The following is a 24,210-nucleotide window of genomic DNA, read 5'->3' as shown; positions in this document are numbered from 1 at the left end:
AATAATATTTTCTTTTATTTAAGAAAATAGGAGAAATTCCCCCTCCAAGAGTCCCAGGGTAAGCTGGGGCAGTGCCCACATGGGGCACAATGGTGGGGCAGGCCCTCACAGTGGGGGCACAGGGCACAGGCAGCGGCTGCCAGAATGCCTGCCGGCCCCCCGAGCAGCAGCAAGGTCTGTCCCCACACAGGGTCCAAGCCCAGGGACAGGGACACGCAGGAGGAAATGGCCAGAGGCAGGGAGAGAGTCCTGATGCGTCCCCATGCACGCAGAGCTGGCAAGGGGACACTGTGCGTGACTGATGGTGAGGAGGGGCAGACCCTGAGCCGGAGCAGGGCTGGGGGCTCAGGCAGGCTCACAGAGAAGCCCCCGAGGGTTTGGTCCTCAACAGAGCCCCAGCTCCCATCTCCTGCCCTGCTCAGGCTCCCAGGGCACTTCATCCTTGCCAGAGAGTCCATGAATCCAGCAGCAGCACCTGTCCAGCCTTAAGGGATGAATGTGGGGGACTCTGTGTGGCCCCCAGTGGCACAGCAGCAGGCACAGATGTCCCCCAGCGCGGCTGGGGATGGAGCGTGGGGCCAGGCTGGCTCTTGTGTCCGTGTGCAGGCAGCAGGGAGGCAGAGCACAGCACAAAGGCACTTGGGCTTTGCACAGCCGAGTGCAGTTTGCTGCTCTCAGGGCACCTCACCGGGAGCGGGGTTGGCACCGTCTGCTGGGGCACCGGCAGCACCCAGCCCTGCCCCAGGCCCAGCTCACAACCCACGCAGCCGTCGCTCCTGGTTCAGCTTCTGGAAGAAGGTCTTGCCAAATTCGTAGGTGCTGATCATGATGGCGCAGGCGGGTGCCACCTTAATGACGCGGGGCAGGAAGCCTGCAAGGACGGCCCTGTTAGCCCCTCGGCGACACCACTGCACCCCTGAACCCCAGCCCAGGGTGGGGGCACAGCCTTACCTGCAAACAGCCCCCGGGTGCCAGACTCAGCACGGATACGCCGCATCAGCAGCCAGGTGGAGGAAGGCTTGGAGGCTGTGACTGCAGGGAGAGGGAAGCGGGTGAGGGTCCAGGGATGCCCACGTACCACTGGGGTATCCCAGCTGCCCCCCAGGCACCCACCCAGCGCCCAGCCCCTCACCTGGGTGCACCTCACTGTCTCCCAGCTCGATCTGCCGCTGAGTCTTCACCACATCGAAGGGCAGCGTCAGCACTGCAGCCACCTGTGGGGCCAGCAGCCGGGCAGTGAGCCGGGACCCTCGCCAACACAGCCCAGGCTGGCTCTGCCATCATCGTCCCAGCCCCATCCCTTGCTCCCCATGGGGACCGTTCCCCCTGCTCACACGAGCCCCTGCGTGGTGCAGACCCCAGGGCCCCAAACTCACCGTCCCAGAGATGGCCCCAGATGCAAAGCTGATCATGAACGTGGCCTCATCCAGCCGGGCCTGGCCACAGAGCCATTCCTTCACCAGCTCATAGTTAAACCAGTAGAGAGCTGGGAGGAGGAGAAACACCAGTGCTACGGCGAGGTACCCTGGACACACCGACCTCCCCCCTCCCCGTGCACAGGGCTGCCCTGGCCCGTGCTTGTGTCCCCCCCCCCCCCCATCTCCCAGTGCCACCGCTCAGCCCGTCCCCCTGCAGCCATACCCGAGAAGGGGACATCTCGCAGCACGGTGGGTCCCCAGCCTCTCCAGAGGGACAGCCAGCCGTCCTGAGCCACCGCCGACTGGATGCAGACGCCCAGCTCCCGGTAGCTGAGCTGCCGGGACTGCATCTTGGTGCGGATGAGCTCTAAGGGGCTGATGACCGTCACGGCGCCCACTGCAACGGAAGGGACATCGGGTATCAGCCCCCTTTTACTCCAGCAGCCGTCCCAGAGCCATGAGAGCGTGGCATCAGGAGAGCCAGGTGCCAAACGTGGGCACCAACAGCCAAGACACCCGCTGCGCTCTCCTGCAAGGACGCAGGGTGGGCATGGGGGGACCCCCGGAGAGGAGGGGTACTCACGCCTGGCAAGGGCCCCGGCCAGCAAGGGGATGTGGTGGCCCCGGCTTCCTGTCCGAGCGTGCAGGTAGTCCCGGAGCTGGTCGTAGGTGGTGAAATAAATGACGGTGGCTGGTACAGCCATGACCCTGCCGAGGAGGAGGGGTGTAAGGCACATGCATGCCCTCCCCAGGGGCTGGCAGGAGGTTCAGGATGGATGCCCATGGGCTGGGCAGGCAATAGCACCCAGATGCCCCTCCAGGCAGGGTCCAAACTCACAGGGTGGGGGGCAAGCCGCTCCACAGAGACCTGACACCCTCGTAGCGTGTGATCTTCACGAAGGCATCCTGGAGAGAGAGCAGAGCACCAGGGAGAGGGTTTAGAGGGGGGAGATGAGCAAGCACCCCTCCAGCAAACACCTTGACCCCGTCTCTGGGACAGGGAGGCCCCTGCCCACCCTGCCTGTGCCCACAGCCCCTACCAGCGTGCCGGTGAAGTGGGTGGGGGCCTTGTACCAGGCAGCGCAGCCGTTGCCATTCTGGCAGACGTACAAGTGGTCCATGAGTCCATTGCAGTAGAGGAAACACTTCCCTGGGATGAGAGGCAACAGCATCGCCATTACGGGACCCTTCCCCTCTGCCCAGCCCATTTGATCCCCAAAACCATCATCTCTCCCAGGAGGGAGCCAAACCCTCAATGCCTGAGCCCAGCGGGGACCAGCCCCACACCAGGCCAGGAGAGGGATGACCCTCCAGCAAGGGTCCAACCACAGCCAGACCTATGGGGTGGGGGGCATCTGGCCCCACCATGAGGATGGGGCACGGTAGGAGCCATTGCTGGCAGCTGCAGAGGTTTACACCTCGCTCAGCGACAGCTCCGCTGCCCCGGCACGGTGGGGGTACCATCGCAAGGAGCCAGCACGCTTCCTGCTGCCACACTCTCTGCGAGGCCAGTGCACCAGGCGCAGGGATGCCGGGCTGCGGGGAGGAAGCACGGCAGCGGAGATCCAAGGGGACTTTGACGTAGCGACAGGACAGGGTGACAAGAGAGGTCAAGGACAGGGGGACTGCAGACAGCCAGGCCTGTTGCACAACAGACCCCCCAGGCAAGGACCCAGTGGTTACATTGCACAGCCAGCCCCAAAGCAGGGCTGCAGGAGCAGCTGTGGGGCTGAGGACAATCGCAGTGCCCACACCAGAGCGGGATGTCTTCTCAGCCAGAGGAGCCTGAGCCACCACCAGTGGGGAAGAAAACCAGGGTCACAGTTTGGGAAAGCAAAGCTGCTGGTGGCAGGAGCTGCCCGGAGCCCCCGGGCATACTCACATGGTGCCTGCTGAGCGCCCCAGGGCACAGACCGCACTGGCAACGCTGAAACACACAACAGGGACACGCTGAAGCGATGACACGGGGGATGTGCCACCTCCCCGGGCTGGGACACACGCGTGCACCGCAGCTCCGAGCCAGGCAGTGGGAGAGCTCCGTGGGTGAAAAGGCCGGATGCCCCCACAGCCACTTCCCAAGCAGTCCTTATTGTCCCCCAAACCAGGCCCTTGGGACCAGGCCCAGCCCTCTGCCCCACAGGAAGGGGGGCAGACAGGGGGAGCAGAACTCACAGGGTCTCTCCTGTCCCGTGGGGAGCAGTGTGGAGAGGGCACAAAGGATAAGAGCAAGGGGCCGGAGCAGGTTGAGCCCTTCTGCCCTGCTCCCCGGCGGGCAGGGGGCTGCCGAGCACAGCGCTGACCCTGCTCGGCGTCAGCACGGGGCCGCGGAGAGGGAACAACGGAGCCGAGCATCAGCCCGGCTCCCCCAGCCGGGGCCCCCCGAGCCCGGCAGGACGAGGGGCCCATGGTAACCTGCCACCTCGCGATGGCCCCACGCTCAGGACCGAGAAATCCCCGCCACCAGCTCTGCCAACCAAGACATCTGCGTGGGCTGCCTGCTGGCTGACTGGGGCGGGGGGGCTGGCCGGAGACCCCCACCCTGCCCTGAGCAGAGTTACCTTTGGAGAAGGGGGTGCTCTGGGCCTGCAGGCGGATCTTCACCACGTCCAGCGGCGTCACTGAAACGACACCATCCTTTAGCCACGCTGCACCACACCAGCCCCCGGCACCCACCCGCTCCCCGGAGTCCTCACCGAAGAGGGAGGTGAGGATGGCCCCCGTCCCCGAGGCCAGCATCTGCTGCAGCGGTGTGATGCCCCCGCTGGGGCTCGGTGACATCTTTTCGGCCATGGCACTGCCCCTCTGCAACACAGGACAGAGGGATGCTCGAGGCCAGGGGTGCTCCCGGGGAGTCCCTGCCCAGGGACAAGCAATGGCTCCCCAGGGAGCCCCCCCCCCAGCATCTCCGCTCTGCTGCTGCGAGGACAGGCGTCCCACCTCTGGCCGCGCTATCGGCATGGCACAGGGCAGGTGTGGCCCCCCTGTAATCATGCTGCCCTGGGGGGGGGACAGGGACCACTCCTGGGGCCAGCCCAGCCCCGATAACACCCCCCCGCTCCAAGCCCCACACTGCTGGCAGCAGGCCCAGCCTCGCTGGAGAGGTGGGGATGGTCCAGGCCAGCCTTCCGTGCCCTTGGGGAGGATCGTCCCCTCCTTGTGCTTGGAAAATTAAGGGACAGGAAGGAACAAAGTCCAAAGACCAGCCATGCCGCAACAGCCCCCTTGAGAAGGCAGCAGAGCCCAACGCAGCCGTGGAGGGACAGCACTGGGGGGAATCCCCTTTGCAGAGAGCATGCAAGTGTGCAACAAGCACCCTAAAAAGGGATCGCACATCCAAAACCTCCTGCATGTCCTCCCCGAGGCTCCACAAGGCTGTGGTTCCCGGGGCCAGAGACTCTGCCTGCGGGAAGCAGGGGATATCGCACCCTTCCTGCGGGAGGAGGACAAGAACTGAGCTTGAGCGTGCTGTGCACGCTCAGGACTAGCTGCTGCCCCTCGCCGCAGCCCGGGGACAGTCCTCATGTCGGGACACAGCAGGGCTCCCAGGCTTCGGGAACCCACTTTTTTTTTTAAAGCCAGGGAATGCAGAAAAAAACACCCACCCCTTCACCATCTGACTCAGCAATTTTGCAAGGTCAGAGCAGACATAAATCTCTTGACTATAGGCTTTGGGCTCGTTAGGTGCCCAAGGCTGTGAGCAGGATGGGTCCATCACGGAGCCGCACATGCCAGCCCCACCGTGAGAGCTGGGTGCTGTTTGGGGGCTGGGCACCAGTCCCACACGGGTCCCACTGCGCACGTCATGGGACGGCGCTGAGGCCATGCAGTGCCCTGGCACACTCGCCATGGACCACGCGGCCGTTGCAAAACTGCGCCATGGTGCTCGCCCCAGCGCCGGATCCTTCCCTCCGATCTAGCCCTTCACAGAAACACTTACACAAGCTCCTCAGCCCAGAGCTTACACAAGCCCAGGGAAACTCTCGCTCACAACACTGCAACACCGGAATGGCCTAAAACGTGCTATTTATACGTGCCATAGCACGGCCCTGTTCCTGTGGTGGGGAGTTGAGCCCCTCCTGGGCACTAGCAAGGGCTTCCCGGTTGCGTACAAGCTCCCTTCTTTCAATCCAGGAAAAAATAAGCTCTTAAACCCACGACCCAGACCCCCTGCTCAGTCCGGAGCACTGGTGGGTCCAGGTAAGGCACCGCGCTGCTCGGTGCAAAGCAGGGTGGGGGGGAAGCAAATATGCGTTAAGATGATAAAGGCAAGACGCTGCAGTGGGCGTGAGGGGCTCAGCAGCCCCTTCCCGTACAGGAAGGGCCCAGCTGGGTGTTCAGGCCCCGAGCCGGGGGAACGCGATGGAAATCCCACGGGCAGACAGACTCCTCCAGCGCTGCCCGGCATCTGGAAGTGCCCGAACAGCACCAGAGGCCTCATCCTGCCCGGGCACAGCCCTGCCTGCGCTGCCCTGGCTCGGGCAGGACCCGGGTGCTGCCCGAACAGGCAGGGAGAGCTGCCAGCGCCTCTGGGGAGGGATCGACCGTGGGACCCACCGCAGCCACCCCCGCCCCGTGGGTGGGCCGGGTGACAAACCGCCCTCCCAGGGTGCAGGAGGACGGGTCCTGCGGTGTCCCCTGGGGGGCACGGCCACCCAACCTGGCCCGCTGCCCCGGGGAGCCCCCCAAGGAGGGAGGGAGCCCCCCCAGCCCGGAGCTTGCACCTCTACCTGGGGTCTGCAGGCCCCTCCCCAAGGCTTGCACACACCCCTCCCGAGCTTGCACCCCCTCTCTCGGGGCTCGTAGCCCCCAGCCCAGGGCTGCACCCCCTCTGCCGCGGGTTGCAGCCCCCCGCCCAAGCACTTGACACCCCCCCCACCCGGCGCTGCACCCCCTCTCTCGGGGTCTGCAGCCCGCCCCCCCCCGCCCCAAGCTGTGCACCCTCTGTCCTGGGGCTTGCTCCCCGCGGGCCCGCTCCCGCCGCACCCTCCCAGCAAGGCCAGGCGCCTGGGGCGGGGGGGGCTCCGCGGGCGCCTCCGCCCCCAGCACAGCCGCACGACCCCCACTACCGAGGGAAACTGAGGCAGCGGCCGCAAGTGCCAGGTCACGAGGGCGATCACCGGGGGCGTCACCGGGGGCCCCGCCCCACCTGTTCATTCCAGCCAAGTGCGGCGTTTCCCTCCGCCGGCACCGGGAGGGGGGCGGGCGGCGGCGCCTTTAAGGAGCCCCATGAGCGCCCAGCGCCCCACCGCCGCGCGCCGGCCCGCGCGCCACTTCCGCCTCGCGCCGGCCGCTCGCGCATGCGTCCTGCGGCCCGCGCGCCCCTGCGCCCCCTGTCGGGCCGGGGGAAGCACCTGCACCCGCACGGTCACCCACGTGCAGCGGCGCGCCTTGCACACTCGCCGTGCTGGCAGGGGTGCCCCTTGCACACTCACCATACTGGAGGCCTTGGGGCTGGCACGCTCACCGTCTCAGGGCCGCTGCGGTTTGCACCCTCGCCACGCCAGAGAGGTTTGCACGCTCACTGTGCCGGAGGCAGGCGGCACTCAGCGCTTCCTCCCGCGCCTCTGCCTGCGGTGCATGCTGGGGCAGGCTGGGACATGGGACTGTGCCGGGGTCCGACATGCAGGAGCAGCCCTGTTCCGTGCACGGTGCCGTGCTGCTTCCCACAGCAGCGAGCCAGGGGCTGTGCTGCTCCGCTGACGGCTAAGGAGCAAAGCCTGTTAATGCCCTCTCAGCCAAAGCCAGCCCAGACACAGCAAGCACACAACATCCACACCTTCTTTTGCAGGGTCCAGCAAAGCTGAGCCTGGAGGTTAGAGAAGCCAGACCCTCATACATGCAGCCCAAGTGCCAGAGCCAGCTGCAGAGGCTTGGCCTGAGCAAGGGCAGCAGCATGGTTGGTGCAGCACTAACCTTACCCCATGAGCAGAGAGGCAGCTTCTGCATGCGCAGCAGCCACAGTGCTTCCACAGCCTGGTCCCACTGACACCAGGAGGCTAGTAAGAGGGAACCAGCTCCTCTAAGGTGCTGCTGCTGCAGAGACAACAGGGTACCAAGAGCCTGCTCCCACTCCACTCTCTCTTCTGAGGCCTGAGGAAGTGGGGGCCAGCTGAGGCCTTTTAACCCCAAACAGGCAGAGGAGATGGAGGCATTGGGGCCCATATAATGCTGGCTGCATAAAGCCCCCAGGGGGCTGGGTTGGGGGTTGGTGTGTGTTTATGGGGAGGGTGGGGGTTAGGCTCTAAGAAAGAAAAATACTGTATATTAACAACTTTTTTAGGTACCTTGCTGTGTGTTAGTCAGGCGGAAAATTTATTTTGTTTGAAGGACTATGGGTTGTCTTTTGAATTTCTAGCTTTTCTACTAGAGAGAGGCTTTATTCATGAATAAGCGTGAAGAAAATGCTCCTAAGTCCCTTCTCTGGTCTTAAGAGGAAATATGTTGTTAAAAATGTGCTGTTGCACTTAGAGGTACAGTCCTTAAAATGGGCTGCTGTTGTGGCTGGTGTCTCTGTTAATGAGTATTGGAGTCTTTTCTGTTACTTCCACCTGGTCCTGTAAGAGCTGTGGCTTGAGGACCTGTCTAGGAGGCTAAAATCCTCTCTCTCCTTAACATAGCTGCTCAAATTTACTCTCTGTAGAGTGTTGAAAGTGCCTCTGTCTCCTGTGGAGAGTCCCAAGTCCATTTATGCAAAGACATGAGCTCTTTGAGGTGGTCTTATTTCTGCTGGCACTTTAATCTAGAGAAGATGCTTTAAGCTTGTTTATTCATGGGCTGATGGGAGAGCAGCAGAGCAGTGCTGAAGGGTGTCCTTGCACCCTGCGGATGAAGGTGTTGCCTGATGCTGTAATGTGAGCTGATAACAGCAGATGGCTCTCAAAGCCCCTCTGAAACCTGGAGGGACACTACCGAGGAGCACAGGCTCTGGCCTGGCCCTGTACAGCCCCAGCAGGTAACAAGGGGTGGCTGACTGGGCGCCTGGGGCAGAAGAACTGGGACAAGACCACAGTGGGGCTCCAGCTGGTGTGTCCTCCCGGTAACCTGCAGACTAGAGGTTCCTGGTGCCTCTGTATTTGTGTGCATGTGATAACTTCACTGTAAAACCTGTTGGGGTACTGCATAATGCAATCTTCTACCTTGTTTTAGAGTAGGGTTGAACCCTTGCCCTGCCTTAAACTCAGGCAACAGACTACTGGTGTCTACACGCATCTCTGCTCCTCTGCGAGTGCCATCCTGTGGCAAGGACAGGAAAGACTTCAAGGACAGGCACTCTACAGATGGCCACCAGCAGACTGCCCAGGGCAAGCAGCAGCAGTTTAGGGCTTCAGAGCCTGTAGACACAGTGGTAGTTGGTAAATGGCCCGTTTCACCCTGGAGCGATGTTCCCTGTCTCTCTGCAGAACTGGCAGAGCCGTGGTGGCTGCTGTCCTCCAGGAATAAAGTCCCTTCTGGCTGCTGTTGTCTCTGAAGTTTGTCAACAAGGGGGGCAGCTAATGCCAGGAGCAGTGATCAGGCTTCAACCCTTCAGCCCTTGTACATGCTCAAACACCCTGGGTTTGTCCTGGAGGGAGAGGAACTGCTGGGGCTGTTAGCCTGGCTGCACAGAGATAAAGCGGATCCCAAATCCTCTGCAAGGATCCTCTTGCTGCCCTTCTGTGATACCAGGTCCAAGTGAGTCTTGACTTTATGGGATGTGAGGCTAGGAACTTACTAATTCCCACAAGGTCATGTAAGTGAATACATCCTGTAACTCCCTCATGAGTCAACTCTGCCTCTTACAGATACACAGGGTTTAAATGATTTGGAAAGCCTCTTGTAAGCAGGTAATTTAGAAATGGAATAATGATGAATTAAAAACAAAAATATCCTTAGGGATATCGGGTCTTACCTTCTATCTGTAGGTGGCGGGCTCTGCGTGCCTTCCACATTGCTCAACTGAAAAGAAAAAGGAATGATCTTTTTCCAGCTGGGGTGGGGCCAAGAGGGAAGTATATAAGATGGTGTAAGTGCCTCAGTCTCAATTTGTCAGGTCTCTCTGTTTGCTAAAGTGATCAGAGGGAAAGTGGTGAATTTGTTTTTCCCCTGCTCAGTGCTGCTGGGAGGCGAGGACCTTGCTGGCTGGTTCTTTCTGCTGAGTCACAGCCTGCGCCATCCTGACACCGAGGGTGTTTCTGATTTACATCTTTATAGTCCCGCTGACCTCGGCAGGGATTACAGGGGTGTATCATGCTCCGATTGCCTGTGAAAATGAAATGTAAATTGACTTCAGTTGGAGAGAACTGTGTCTGAGTTGCAAATACGCGCATTTGGTTTCAACTTCTGAGGAACGGAGCCAGCTGAGCTCTAATCCCCGAGCTGCAACATTACACGCAGAGTCAGAGCTGCTGGGGAAGGTTTGCATCAGCCTTGTTCTGGTCTGCTCAGTGCAGGCGTGGGTAATGCCTGCTGTCCTGCTGTTACAGCGTACAAGCATGGCGGGGAAAACGGCTTGTGTAACGCCCAGCTCCCTGCTGCCATCTGCATGGAGAGGCTTCAAAGCATGGTGAGCTTATGAAACCCAGCTGGTTCCCTGGTCTGATGCCATGGTGGCCCTAGTGGCCGTGCCCTGGGAAGGAAGTCTGGGGGCTGCGTCTGCCTGGGGCTTCTTTATTTAGGAAGGGGTCATCCTGTGGTCTATCAGCATGTAATAGCATCTGGAATTGTTTCAGAAAGATCAATCCTGTCTCTTTGCTGGAAACCATTTTGAAAGTGATTAGCACATTTCCTTTTTTCAGGTGAACTTTAACAGCCAGGTTGCAAAGGGGATCTGAGTAGTACTGTAATGGAACTAAGCTAGTGCAGAATTTGAGTATTTATTTCAGCTAGGACCATGATATAGGCAAAAGCCATCCTTAATCTGAATTAAGTGACTGAAATGAAGCCTGTGGAGAAACAAAGCCCTGGGGACATCAGACCTAAAACCACTATAACCCAGAATTTATCACACAGTTACAGTTCTGCAGGTCAATTCCCACTGCCCGTGAGACCCAAGAAATCACATCCTACCTTCTGTACCACCTGCCATGGAAAACCTTGATGCAGTTGTGAAACAAGTTGCAAAACTCTCCTGTGAGGAAAATGAGCACTGTCTTATGGATGAGGAAACAGATATAGAAGCTAAAGGCTTAATGCTTTCCTTCCTGGAGGTTTCTTTCATAATTTGATGTTAAAAATAGTGTTTTGTTTCCACGTAGCAGCAGTGTGGGCTGAAAGGAATGGAGAGGAAGAAAGAGTCTGGACTGAACTAGAATTGTAGGATAAATTCACTGATCCTTTTTCCTATAAACAAAATCACCCTATGAACAAAAGTGGCCAGAAGAGCTCTGTGCAGTAATTAAAGTCTGTCAGCTGTCAGCCTGCTGTGTGTACAGGTAAAAAATCTGCCTACAGAGTGTTTCTCCACAGTTCCTCTTTGCCGGTGCAAGATCTGTTGATTACTGTGAGCTCATTCCACTTGGGGCTCGGACTGCTCCAGCAGTTCCCGTAACATCTTGGTACTGCTGCAGCGGCATCCCGTATCCTTCCAGTGCAAAACAGTGTGTGCTTACCAGCGCAGGGAGCAGAGGTGGAGGTTGCTGTACCTGAGATGTAGCACAAAATGACTGTCTTGCAGGACAGTGGGGCTTTGCGTCAAAGGGATGGACCTGCAGCAAGCTAGAGATGCATGTGTTAAGAGATGGGGAGTGAGGGCACCGGAACAAGGGAGCCTTCTCCCAGTTGCTACCCCTCTGACATGGACATTCAGCTGATGTTTTTGGCCCTGCAGGGTGTTGGTGAGGAAGAGAGCTGGATGTAGATTTATTTCTTTGCAGTAATCTTGTTTACCAAGACTATCCCTGAATATTTCTCTGAATACAGATGGAATTAAACAGCAAGATTCTGGGTCTTTGCTCATTGTGCCTTTTCTAAGTAGGCCTGCTTGTGATACTTTCAGCATTTTATTTTCAAGCACTGTGCCACTGTGCCCTGTGCCAGGACAGGAAGATGCTTGCTTGTTTGATCGCAGTCCTGGAGGACTGACTATGGGGCATCATTGCCGTTTTACTTGAGGCTGGCAGTACTGTGGTCCATCAGCTGATGCATCTAATTCTTGACTAGCCTTTGCCAACAGATCTTCTCAATGGCCAGAATGTGGTAGGAGTAGCGGTGCCTGAACATCGTGACTGGCTTCCCAGCCCGTGATTTCTTGGGTCCAAAAGGGACTCAGTGCCTGGTGAGCTGAGAACTCAGGCAGGCAAAGCTAAGCTTTGACCGAGATGGCTTCAGAAAGTCAGGTGTCATTATTCTGAGTACTTTGTGTTAGGAAATGAGGGCAGGGAGTCCCTTTCCTTTTTGTTGTCTTTAGATGAAGACAGTCCCGTTAGAGGATGCTCAGCTGATTCACAGTCTTGTGTTCTTGGTACATCTGTACTGCCTGTAGGAAGAGCTGCTGTTCCAGAATTGGACTCTAGCTGCTTGCATGGTAAGTTCAAATTCAGCTTGTTCCTTGTTGTCTCACAAGGATGAATCCCCTTGTAGCACTGTAGTATTTATTTTACGATTCCCAAAGCAGTGGTATTTTGAGACAAGATGTGTCTATCCTGGGAAAATTCTCCAACTAATTTATACTGGGTACTTTTTAGCCAGTTTAAAAATGGGCAGAAAAGAGCCATTATCCTGGTTTGAGATGCCTCATCTGTTGCTATTGACCTGAAAAAAACCTCAGTGTTGCACGTTCATAAATCGAGATTTTTTTTTCCCCTCTTCATATGACTGTACTTTGTACTTAAGCAGTTATTGATAGTGTAGTAAGAGAAAGGCTTTGACTCTCCATAGACCTTTATTCCAAATCAGGATGGACCATTCCTAACCCAGTCTGCTTTTAAAAACCTGCGGTGCTGCAAGTTCCACATCTGTTTCTCTCTTTTCCCTACTCAGCAAAAGCCTCAGCTTTCTTCACAACCTCTTCCAGAAGCCTCTTCTTAGACTGGACATTTGCCTTTGATTTGCACCTGAATGTTTCTCAGGAAAAACTGAAACCTGGAGCCTATCTAACAGAAGATCCTTCCTGCAGTTTCTCCACTAAATCCAATTACCAGGGAGAGTAAACCTGTAACACAAGGCAGTAATTCCATCGAGGGATTTTCACTGGGTCTATAATGCTCCTAAGCCGAGCCAGAGCATCTCATTGCTTTTTCCAGATGAAGCAGGCAAGGTAGAGGGGGATCTTTTGGGAGTATGACGTGTTTCTTCAGCCTCTCCCTCTACTTTCCAGTGCTTCAGGCTGGGCTGTGGGCCCTGTATTGGGTGGTGAGGGAACCCCAATGCTCCCCAATGCCTCAGGGTCATTAACATGTCACCTATTGAATCCTTCCCACAGGTGTCTGCTGAACCAGGTGCTAATTAAAGCTGCCCACCACTGTTCCTCCATGCCTGCTGTGGAATCCCAGTGCCTATTCATTGTGTGTGCAGTTGGAGGTGTGTGGGTAATGGCCGCAGAGCTGCCTGCCTTGTGTAGAAGGCTGCTTTCTCTTTGTTAGTGTAGTGCTTACCAGTGGATGAAATTAAACGTAGGTGGCTGCATGCTGTAGATCCTGTCAGGGGCTGGTGCGGAAGGTAAGGGGATGCTGTTAGCAGCTAGTGAGTAGTTAGTATTTTCATCCCCTTGGCTATTGAGGACAGTGGCCAACAGCACAGCTAGACCAGAACTGGTGAATCCAGCCCCTGAAGCAGGTGTCTGCATGGGAGGCCTGGCTAGGCGCATGCCATGCAGAAAATGGGAGCCAGGGCTGTGAGCGGTGGTGTCTCGCATCCCCCCCGGGGCTGTGACCGGCAGTGCCGGCCAGGTAGAGGCCGCTGCGCGGCCGCAGGACATCCCGAGCCAGCCCCGCCTGTGCAGCGCCTCCGCGCCGAGCACAAAATGGCGGTTGGGGCGGGCAGCGGCCGAGCGCCCCCTGCTGGGCGGGGCCGCCCGCGCCCGCTGCCCGCAGACAAAAGACCGCGGCGGCCCCTCCCTCCCTCCGCGCTGCGCATCGCGCATGCGCCGACCTTGGCTGGGGAAAGCGCTCCTGGGGGGGGGTACGAGTCGCGCGGCGCATGCGCCCTGCCGCTGCGCGTGCCCCCCCCCCCGCCGGCTCGGCGAAGGTTCCGGAGCTCGCGCGCTCCCCCCGCCCCTCCCCGCCCCCGGCCGGCCCCGCCCTCGCCGCCGCTGTCACTCGCCGCCCGGCTCCGGTGCGGACTCCCCTGCGGCGGCAGGTAGGGGCACGGCCTCCGGCCGGCGGGAGGGAGGGCGCGTGGGAGGGGGTGCTGCACGGCCGGACCCGCTCTCCCCAGTCTACCGGCGTTGCGTACCGGCGTTTCCTACGCCGAAAGCGTGAAACGGGTGGAGAGAAAAAAAAAAAACCCAACCATTTCAGCCCCAAAAAATCGTCGCGGCGGGGCGTGTCATCCCCGGCACCGGTCCCGGTTTGCCCGGGGGGACGCCCCGGCAGCCCGCTCGCTGCAGCAGCGCGAGGGGCGTCCCCTGCGGCAGCGCTGCCGCCCGGCTGCAGGTGCGCGCCGGGGCGGGGTGGCCGGTGGGGAGGGAGGGAAGGAGGGGGGCGGATTTTTTTTTTTTTTTCTCCTTTTCCCCCTTTTTCGCCGTTTTCTTTTTTTTTTTTGCCCCGTTCCCTGTGGCAGGTGGGGCCGGGGCAGTGCCGGCGGGGCTGCGGCAGGAGGGGCGGGGCAGCGCCTTCCCGCCCCAGCGCGGTGCCATCTTCTGCAGCCGCCCTCGGGGAAGAAGGGGCTGCGGGGGGGAACCTGTAATTAAAACAAAATAAATTAATCAATAATAGAAAACCATTAGGAAAAGGCGTTTCAAAAAACGGAGCTGTCCACGCCCAGCCGGAAATTTTGGGGGTGGCAAGCGTTACTGAGGTCACGGCACCCAGAGTTGCCTTGCTTTGTTGCATCCCTCAGATGCCCGGCCAGGAGATTCCAATATTTTAATAGCGCGGCTGCCCAAGCTGCATTCCCGTGCTGCTAAACCCCGGGTGTTTTCCAGCCGGGCTGGGGATGCTGGTGTCGAGCCCCGTGGGTTTGGGGCTGGGGTGGTGCTACTTGGCGTAACTGGTGGTGTCGGCGGTCCCTGGATGTGCCTTACACCTCGCAGGCGTCCCCGCGTCACACCGAAATTGCCCCCTTACCCCTTTCATTAGTCGTTTTCCGTGCTGCCTGCTCTTTCTTGTCCTAAAATCACACCAGGCGGGGCGCGAGGCTGGCCCCCTTTCTGGGTTTTGCTTTTTTCCCTCTAGCTGCTTTTCATGTCTTTGTTTTAAGTCTAACTTGACAGATGTGAAAAGGGAAGTTTTCTTGCCAGGTGTTTCCAGGCGTGCTGCATGGCAGACCTGCCCTCCTGGCTTGGAGCAATTAAACCCGTAAGGAGTAGAAACAGCTTTATTTCAGGTGAGGGATGGAGATTTCTGCCTGCATCCCTGTCTGCAGTGTTAGCACAAGGGAGGATTTGCTTAGGGAAGATGATTTTTTTTTTTTTTTAAACACCTAGAAATGCAATCCTCTTGTTTGTTCGCAGAGGGCAGCTGCCATCACTTTAAAGGGAGTTTCTCCTTCCATTTGCTGGTGGTACCACCACGCGAGGTGCAGCTCCATTTGCAGTGAGAGGCTGGTCTTGCTTAGAAACGGGCTCGCTGGAACGAGCAGCTGAGATGAGCTAAGCTGTCACTTCAACAATTTGTATGCAGCATATTTCTGAGCTGCCCTGCGTTTGTCTGTGTGGATCTGGGCAGATGTCTAACGCATGTCTGTATGAGTCGAACAAAATTCACTACCGAGAATCACTAATTCGTTCTGTTGAGCAATCATTGCCCTCTTACATGCGATGAAGGGTTTTTACCTTTGCTGCCAATATTTCAGTTTTGGAGTGTTTTCCTTGTGCAGTTCAATTTTTTTGCATTTTTTTTCTCCAGGTGGTCAATCAGAACAGGTCTCAGTTGGGCATTTACAGGCTGCTCTTGAGAGAAGAAAAATTAAAATCTCATTCTCTCTAGAAATGACAAATAGTCTAACTCAGTTATGCTTTGTTCCCTCTTTATGTGCAAAATGCTCGTTTTTTACCCCAAGATATGCAACTTAAGGAGAAAAGCAAGGTGCTGGCTGACCTACCCGTGATGCAGAGAGGTTTTCCAGGCAGATAATTCACACCTGATAAAAGTACTGCATTTTCTCATTCTTGCTCTAGATAGAGTAATGGTGTTTGGAAGGAGATGTATGGCTGTGGCATACTTCCCTGTGCCACCTCCCAGTGCTAGCAGAGGTACCTCATGCTGCTGAATGCCCTTGGAAATGATGGCTTTTGTTCAAATCTTTGGAATTAAGATGCAGATGGGGTTTGGTTTTTTTGAGACCCCACTCTTGTGCTCTGGCAAAATGTGATGCCTGTTCTACAGGTTGGTTGCTTGGGTCTCCATCCTCCATAAGGCTTGACTGCAGCATGAGAGGATTTTAGGACAGTTGAGTCTTGAACACATAGACCTTAAAATGAAAGACCTGGTGAGCTCTGTCTGGTTTAAAAGATTATTAGGCCATTGCTGTGGGTCTGTCTTCATATTGCACAGCAAGATGGCCAGAAGTTGACCCTTGAGAAACTTGAACTAAATCAGCTCTGCCTGTTTTAATGAGTGAAAGTCTGAAGTATGGTTGTCATCGTTTGAAGCCTTTAAATGAAGGCTCTTTTCTGCAACAGCTCACTGCTGATCTGCAGCTTTCAGCTGAACTTGTTGCAAAGGTCCCATCTGACACGCACATGAGACACATCAAGATGTTGTGGTCTCTGCCTGGCAGAGCAAGGCTGTTAGCGACTCTGGAAGGTGCAGGTGGCTTCACAGATCAGGTATGGACATTTATCCTTCATTAGCTGGGATGAGGACAGAACTGACAGAACCTCTGTGTGCCCTGTGGGGAGCTGCCATGGAGAAGGACATGGGTCCAGTCCCTTCAGGTGAACTGAATGGAAGTGCAGTAGTGTCTTTCCCTCCCTCATTACTTGCCCTTTTCAAGTACTGTGTTAAGTATTTACGGGTCAGGCTTCTAATTTTGTCTTCCTTATCCTGCATCAATTCCTCTGTATTGCCTTGCTGCCCTCTGCTTCCAGCCTCTTCCTTCCCAAGGCATTTCCTTTCAACTGTCCCATTCCCTCTGTGCTTAATAAACTGCAGTTTCATCAGGACCCAACTGGACCAAGTAAATACATTTGTCTGTCCTGAACAAGTAGTGCTGCAGTTTTCTCATTTCCGTCCTGAAAGCCATGGGGAAGTCTGCTCCCCTGTCCAGGGCTAAAAATGAGGGAAGTGTGACACTGCAACTGCTCTTTCCATGTTGAGGCTGAGCCCAGTGTATCTAGTCAGGGACACTTGTAGCATGCCAGTAAGGTGGATGTCTTAATCTTCTGCCTTTCATGTTCCTCTGCTTCGTTTCGAAGAACCGTGTTTTTCATTGAATGCTTGTTGATCCATGTTACATCATATGTGCTGGGGCTTAGCTGAGGTTCTTACTATGTAGTAGCGGGGAGTGGAGCAAATAGCCCCTTGATGGCATTTATATCCTCATTTGAAAGTTGGGCTTTGCAGCATCATGGGGCTGTTAGAAATGGCCGGGGAAAGCCACGTTGAAAATGCTTTTGAGATGGTGTCTCTGCTGTTTCTTCTGAAAGCCTGTGTTCATCAGCATGGGAGTAACAAATGATCCTGACACTTAACAGCAACACCACTGTAACAGCTTTGCCTGTCGGAGTGTCTGTGTGCGCCTGTACGGGCATTTGACATCACCGTTTGAGATGCCGCTGCCGGGGTGTGTCCGTGTCCAGACTTTCAGACAAATCCCTTTTGGTTTGCGAAGCGTTGAAAATTGGATCATGAAGCAGTGTCTGAGGGGAAGTGCTGAGGGTGGCCGTTCCCTTTTTTCCCAATAGGAATGTTATTCAAAAGCTGGAAGAAAGCTGTAGATTTGAGTTTGTCTTGAGCAGAATAAGCTTATTTCGACAGCCCAGAGTGCTGATGAGGCTTAGTTGTTGTCCCTGTGTCTTTTCAGGGAGTGCTGCTAATTTACCTGTAGCAATGCTCTGACAGTTGATGAATTGGTCAAGAAGGAATCAGGGCGCTAGCTTCTATGCAGCTCCCAGTATTTTCCAGTTTGCTTAGCCTGCTGGTTGATGAGCTCAGTCGGCTAGTAGGTTGGCTTATTGCTTCCTAGGCTGTGTGCTGGCTGTTATGTAGGTGTGGGGTTGGGCTGAGAGTTGGAAGCTCCTAGTGAAGTGCTCTGGACTTGGGATGGACTCGTGGGTCCCATCTGGGTGATGCTGAGAGGGTGCACGGTGTGTTAGGGCTGTCACTGTCGGAGCTGCTGGAACATGGCCCAGGTTTAGGAGGGTCGTAGCTCTGCACGCAGGTAAAGCAGCCAGCCCCTGAACAACAGGGTCATGTGTTTGTGTTTTCTAGGTATATGGTTTGCTCTAAGGTCTGCAGACCTGTGTTATCTGCAAAAAAGCGCTGTGAGCCTTTCTTGCAAAAGCAAAATGGACTCCTCTAGCCTTATTAGAGCAGCTGAGACTGCTAAACAAAATCAGAATTGATTGCTTGTTTCCCTTGTGTCCCTGCCCCATAGCCAGGTGGAGGGGGAACCCCAGAGTCAGCATCTTGGCTATTGCCAGCCTCTGTTCAGAGAAGCACCAGCTGATGTCTTGGGAGAAAGACAGCAGCTCTCAGGGGATCTCTCACTGGTACTGCAATCGAACTGGAGCTGGGCTGCATTTCTAGGTTTTTCTGCCCATCCAGTGTAATCTCTGCTTTCTACCTCAGGAGCTTTGCTTGCTTAACTGTGGTGTTTAGACTCCAGAGGTGGGCTGACAAGGTGTCTGGGGCTCACCCCAAGGGCATGTCCTTGCAGTTGGGGGTACTCATCAGTAGAATAGACAGTGCTGTAATGCATGGGTTGCCAGCAGGGCTCTGCCTACCCATGGAGACAAGAAAGAAAGGAGGTAATTGCAGAAGTAACTGGATTGCTAATCCTAGCAGAGCAGTGCAGAGATGTTCCTACTCATCTCAAACCAGTCCTGGGAAAAGAATTAGGGTGAGTGATGCTGGGCAGAAGTCAGTGGGCTGTTTGATGGCAGACAGCCCTGCCAAAGCCTTGCCAGAGGTGCAGCTCTCTATTTGGATCACTGCTTCTTCTTGGAGATGCGCAAGTGGTGGAGTGTCTGCTCTGTGCAGCATTGCTTCCCCTTGGCTTTTTAGCATGAACAACCCTCAGGCCCAGGCTGTCTTTGCAGATCATCCCAGGATGTGGTGGATGTAGCAGAGAACTGTGGCCCTTTAGGTAACCCCGTGTGTGGTTTTTAAGGTGGGCACAGCTCTGCTGTGAGGGACTGAATGAATCTCTGAATCTCTTCTTGCAGCAGGATGGATCTCCCATCTGCGAGTTGGAGCTTTGTTTCGCACTGAAATCTGCCAGTTGTAGGCTGTTTTTTAAAGTGCCTGTGGAAAGCATATGCAGTTTACACTGGAGTCTGGAGGAGATATATCTGTGCCTTTAGATTTGAGTGGATTTTCTTTGCGAGTCTAATGAACCCTTCATGCTCCTCAGAGATCAATCCACTGATTTTCTTTTTTTCCCCCCTTTCTCTTCCAAGCAGTCCAATTAGTAAAGGCAATCACTACATGCGGCGTGACTCCTGTATTCAGTGTCTTTCCTTTAAATGTCCAAGGAAAGGGAGCACCAGGGGATACCTTCTGTTAAGCTAAAAGGATTATCACTGCAGCTGGGCTAATTATTTCCATCTTTGCAGCCTCCCCACCGTACCTGCCCTGCCCTCTCTTCCTAGAGCAGATCCGGTATCACTGTCTGTCCATCTTTGCCTCTGTACCCTCCCTCAGTACTCCTCTTGAATTGCTTCAGAGTGGTTGGTGGGATTTCACCATTAGTGCCCTGGGAAGGCAGGTGGATTTGTCCCCGAGCTCTCCTGTTTGGTGGGTCAGCGTGTGTGTTGCCCCAAGTGAGCTGTGGCTGAGCTGTCTGTGATGATGCTCTAAGGCACGTGGGAAGGATGAAGACTGATGGGGGTTATTGCGAGATGAGGTGCAGTCTTAAGGGACAGATTATACAAGTCCACAGGAAGAGAAGGGCTGTATTAAACTCTGCGGTTCATGGAGACGCTTCAGCACGCACAAGAGAGGTGATGAAACCACTTGTATTCATGGTTTTGAATAGCATGTGTGTGACTTTGAACACCCTGTGGTACAGAGTTGCCGGGCTTTCGGCCACTTGTCAGCATTTCACTTTATGGCTCCCCATCAGCTCTTGTCCCAGGCTGTCTGCCTGGAAGTGCCTGATGTAATTGCAGATGGATTTCATCAGTGTGTCAAGTCACTTGCCGCAGAATGAAATTCCTCGAGGTGCTTGTAAATGGCTCAAAAGCTAAAGAAGCTTCTCCTATGATCCTTGAACATGTCCAGCTCAGCAATGTGCATGTTTATGCTGGCCTGGAGATCCATTTTTGAGGTAAATCAACGGTCTTCGATATATTGGAAAGAAGTGTTTGCTGGGATGCCCTTTTGAAGTTGAAATTGGAGAAGTAGGGTGGTGTTCAGAGTGGTGAAATTCTTCCCTGCCTATGTTCTCATTGAGTTGAGGGCAGAGCAGGTCTGTCAAAGTCAAGATGTGAGGCAAAGTGATAGGCAAGCAGCGTTTCTCTTGGCTGACTGCTGTGGCTTCACGCATCCAGGTGGCAGGGTGAGTCTTCGGCAGAGGGTGAAGGGGATTACTCCCCAGCGGTGGCTGGTGAGCGCAGGAACCACATGAGCTTTCATCAGGCTGAGACGCAGCAAGATGCGAGTGGAAGGGGGACAAGAAGAGGGCCAAAGAGATGGAGTAAAGCTAACTGAGGGCTGAGGACAGATGTCCGTACTGTTTTTCCCCTGGGTCCCTGCCCAGGGAAGGGGCTGTTGGACCTCGATGACTCGAGGTACAGTAGTGGGAGAAGTGCAAGAGCAGTAGGAGACTTTGGAGTGCTGACCAGCAGCATGTCTGTGTGATAGTGTCAGAAATATTTGCCCGGGCTGAAAATTTGCTTGCACCAGGCTTCTAGGTGACGAAATGTTCCTGTCCTGGTTTGCAGGGCTCAAGGTGAGTGTGTTCATTGTGTGGTTAGTTCGAAGGCACAGTGATGACAGAACGGGTATGCCAGAAGAGACTTTCCCAAAAGAAGGGGTAATCTGGTGGGATGAGCTTCCTGGAGGTTGGTTTATAGCTCTGGTCTCTTGTGAACTCTCAGGGTTATGTGTCAGTGCAGGCTGGCAAGGGAAGCCTCTGTATAAAAATGCAACTTTTATCTGAAAGTGTACTTCACTTTGGTATGGTCAGAAGTAGAGGAAACTTAAGAGATGTAAATGTGGCTCGTGTTCCTTTCCTAATGCTGACCCACCTTGTACAAAGTGCTGACTAGCTCCATGCAGGTGCGGAGTATTTTATTACCCTCGCACTGCAGATCCTGGATGTGATGGGGTAAGAGTTGCTGGGACTGGATTACCTTTGTGGTTTAAGGGGAGACCTGTGATGAAGCTGACTGGTGTGGTTGTATTACAGAAGTGGAGCTTCACGTGCCCTCTGCCGGTAGCTGTAGCTTGTGGTGTCAGATATCAGGTGTTAGTGAGCCCAAAGCTGGGATTTACTTCAAAGGCAGAATTGCCTTTTGTGGTTCATTTTCGGCTCCCACTTATGTTGAATTCAAGGGTGGACTTCACCGGAAGCAAATTCTGCCCTCTGAAGTTACATGTGGTTTTACCTCCTGCCTTACATGTGAAGTTATATGTGGTTTTACCTCCTGCCTCATCAGCATGACAAATGATGCTGCCCTGGAGCTAGCGGGAGGGGTTTGTAGAAGTAGCTTTTAACCATGGACATTGGACAGAAAACTACGTGCTTTTCCCTTGGCATCTTTTGGTGCAATAATGGAGAGCCTGGCACGCGTATGTAAGCAGAAGTAATAAATGTTGCTGTTGGGTACAAAAAGGAAAGTAGGTGAAAAGTTCAGCTGAAGATCTACAGCTGGAGCTGTAGTGTTGCTTGTAGTCACTGCCCATCAGTAAGCGAGAGAACGGATTCAGAAAGGATGGGACTAAAATGAAAGGTATTGGACCTGTCCTGTGTCAAACGGAGTGACTCTGGATCTTGTGAAGAGGAGACTTGTAGGGGCTGTGGTGGTGTGCGGGTGATCTGAAAAGGGCAACTGAGCTGGAGAAAGGAGTCTGCCATGGTGCTCCCAGGTTTTGTTCTCATCCTGAACAGTATATGCATCTTGGGCACCTGCCAAATCCAAGCATCACATGCACACGCGGGCATGCTGTCCTGTCTCCTTTCCTTTCCCATCCTTTCCTGTGTCTGTCCTCTTTCCCTTCCATTTTGAATCTGGCCCAGGACACCCAGATCCCTGTTCTTCTGCGGTGCCCCTAGGAGCCTCTTCGCTGAGGCAGCTGGTGCTTGCTCGACCCTTGCCTTGGGCAAGAGCTCGGCAACTGGACTTGCTGCAAGCAAGATGGGGCCCAGCTCTCTGCAGGATGTACTGGGCTTACAGCACTGGGAATCTCTCATTGGCAGCACTGCTGAGCTGTCATCACTGCATCCTTATTTTATGGTTTTGTAGCCTGCTTTCCATGAGTTTTGCCTTTCCCCTATTTTAGTGTTAGCTGAATTACTTTGCCAGGTCTTCCCTTCCCCTGGTTCCTCCAGGCAGGAGGGGAAGACAGTCATGAATACTGTTTAATGTGAAGGCACTTATTAATGCTTAATCTCTCAAATATGTCACTGCTTTTATTGTGTCTAATAATAGGGTTTATTGTCACGGCTGTCTGAGGTCCGAGCTCAGCTCCAAAGCATGTTTCGTTAGTTGTTGTTGCTCATGTACTCCCCTTATGGAGGGGCTTTTGACTCCATAGGTTTGTTTGCTCTATCAACATCCAAGAGCCTCTTGACGTTTAAGTTCTAAAATGGAAGAATCCTGTACTGTGGTTGTAGCAGTGTTTGTGTGCAGATGAAAAGTGCCTTACCAATGCTCGTGGCAAAATAGCTTGAAATGGCCTGGGTGAAATACTAGAAAGTCCTTGTCAACAAGAGGGAGCTGGGCATACCTGGGTGATACTGAAGGGAGATCAGCGTGTGTAAAATGAGTATTGGAACTGAGTAAGGATTGCTAGGCACTGAAGTTCTGTAGTCTGCAGAGAAGGAAATGCACTGGACACTTCCCATCTGTGAAAATGGTAGGTTCTATAAGACGGGTAGAGCTGTCGGGCTGCGGTGGGGTTTGCTGTGCTGCTGCCTGATCTCAGTGTGAGAACAGAAGCCAGCATCTCCCACCGGCAGTGCACTGCTCTCTGCCTCCCTCGATAAGGAATGACAAAGCGTTGTAGCTCTAGGTGTGGTCAGAGCTTCTTCAAATAGTCTGTCACTATTCATGCACTGCAGTAGAAAGAAGCACTCCTGAAATACCGGCAACCCTGTTTATTCCAGCCTTTGTATTAGTGATTTAGAGAGAGCCTGTGACCTTACTGAGCATGAATGGATCGCTCGTAACCTGAGACCAGGAGCAATATTATTTTAAGCAAGAAGTAAGGCTCTGAAGCAGGTTGTCCTTCTACATATCATATGTGTGACAGCAGAGCTGCATTTAGAGCTGAAAGGGGATAAAAATCCCTGAGGAGACTGATTGCACCTCATTTATTTTTAACAAATATACTGGGGAAGATTGAGCCTCAACTCCTACACTTGGGGCAGTCTTAGATTCAGACAGTTTCCACTCTTCATCCCTGTGGAAAGGAAGATGGGCATCAACTGGCTTCCAGTTAATTCCTGTGGAGGATTAAATGCACATGGATTCTGATTTTGAAACTTGCTCCTCCTTTAGCCTTTGATTGGGAGGGGAAATAACGGGTTTACAACTCTTTGGCTGAATTTATGATCTGGTTCCCATGCTGATTGTCCCTCTTCACGCTGCCTGCATCTGCTTTTGTTGCAAATCTGCTCATCGACTCGATAAAACTAGAATCAAGGCAGGACAGATTGCTACCTGATTGTCATCCCAAGTGGCCCAAACTGGGAGAAGACCAGCTGGAGAGAGACACCCGAGTGCTCAGTAGGGATGTGTTTTGTGTATAAAGGTTTTAATTTGCTGTTCATCCTTACTCACTTGAAAATCCTTGTCTTATGCCTCAGCATGGTTCAAACTGCTCCCTCAGTCTGAAAAATAAAGATACAAATGCAGCTTCTGTTGGGCTTTTATTATTTTGGAAGCAAGAGCTCTGGCTCTCAAATGCTGTTAACAGTACTTGGTATCGGGAGACACTACCATCTCCCATGGCACCTCTCACTTGCTGTTTGTGGCATGGTGTATGAAACCCGGAGCTAAAACAGGCACCAGCACCCTTGGCTGAGCAGTGGCAGCCCGTGAGCGGTGTGATCAGCCGTTCCCTGTGACTGGGGCAGCAACTTCCCAGTGCTTGGTGAGGTGTGAACCTGTTGAGGTGCCCACTGGTTTCCCCATCACTCACCAGCTTGGCTGGCATGTCCCAGTCCTTGCCCTCTCTGTCAGGAGTTGAATGATGCACTCATCCCTAGGCTGTGCTCTCCTCCTGATGTTTTTTTTTTTTCTTGAGCTCTTCCAGATCAGGATTTTTTTTGTGTGTGTGCATTTATCTTCTTACTGCCCCTTCTGATACAGATTTAATAAAAAAAA

At 54.5% G+C, this 24,210-nt stretch overlaps 1 protein-coding gene across 1 annotated transcript; it reads right to left on the bottom strand.

Moving 5' to 3' along the window:
• Positions 1–752: 752 nt before the first annotated feature.
• SLC25A39 (solute carrier family 25 member 39) lies at positions 753–4,208 on the bottom strand (the record flags this gene model as incomplete). The annotated part of the gene is made up of 11 exons (XM_082010472.1): positions 753–871; positions 952–1,032; positions 1,133–1,214; positions 1,377–1,486; positions 1,642–1,815; positions 2,002–2,126; positions 2,257–2,324; positions 2,459–2,568; positions 3,301–3,345; positions 3,977–4,036; positions 4,112–4,208. The coding sequence occupies 11 exons, from the start codon at positions 4,206–4,208 to the stop codon at positions 753–755; spliced, it is 1,071 nt and encodes a 356-aa protein (XP_081866598.1).
• Positions 4,209–24,210: the final 20,002 nt, after the last annotated feature.

This window comes from Phaethon aethereus, assembly GCF_964289735.1.
Source record: "Phaethon aethereus genome assembly, chromosome: 25".
Taxonomy (NCBI): Eukaryota; Metazoa; Chordata; class Aves; order Phaethontiformes; family Phaethontidae; genus Phaethon; species Phaethon aethereus.
The sequence above is the reverse complement of the archived record's forward strand: the minus strand, read 5'-3'. Positions and strand labels throughout refer to the sequence as shown.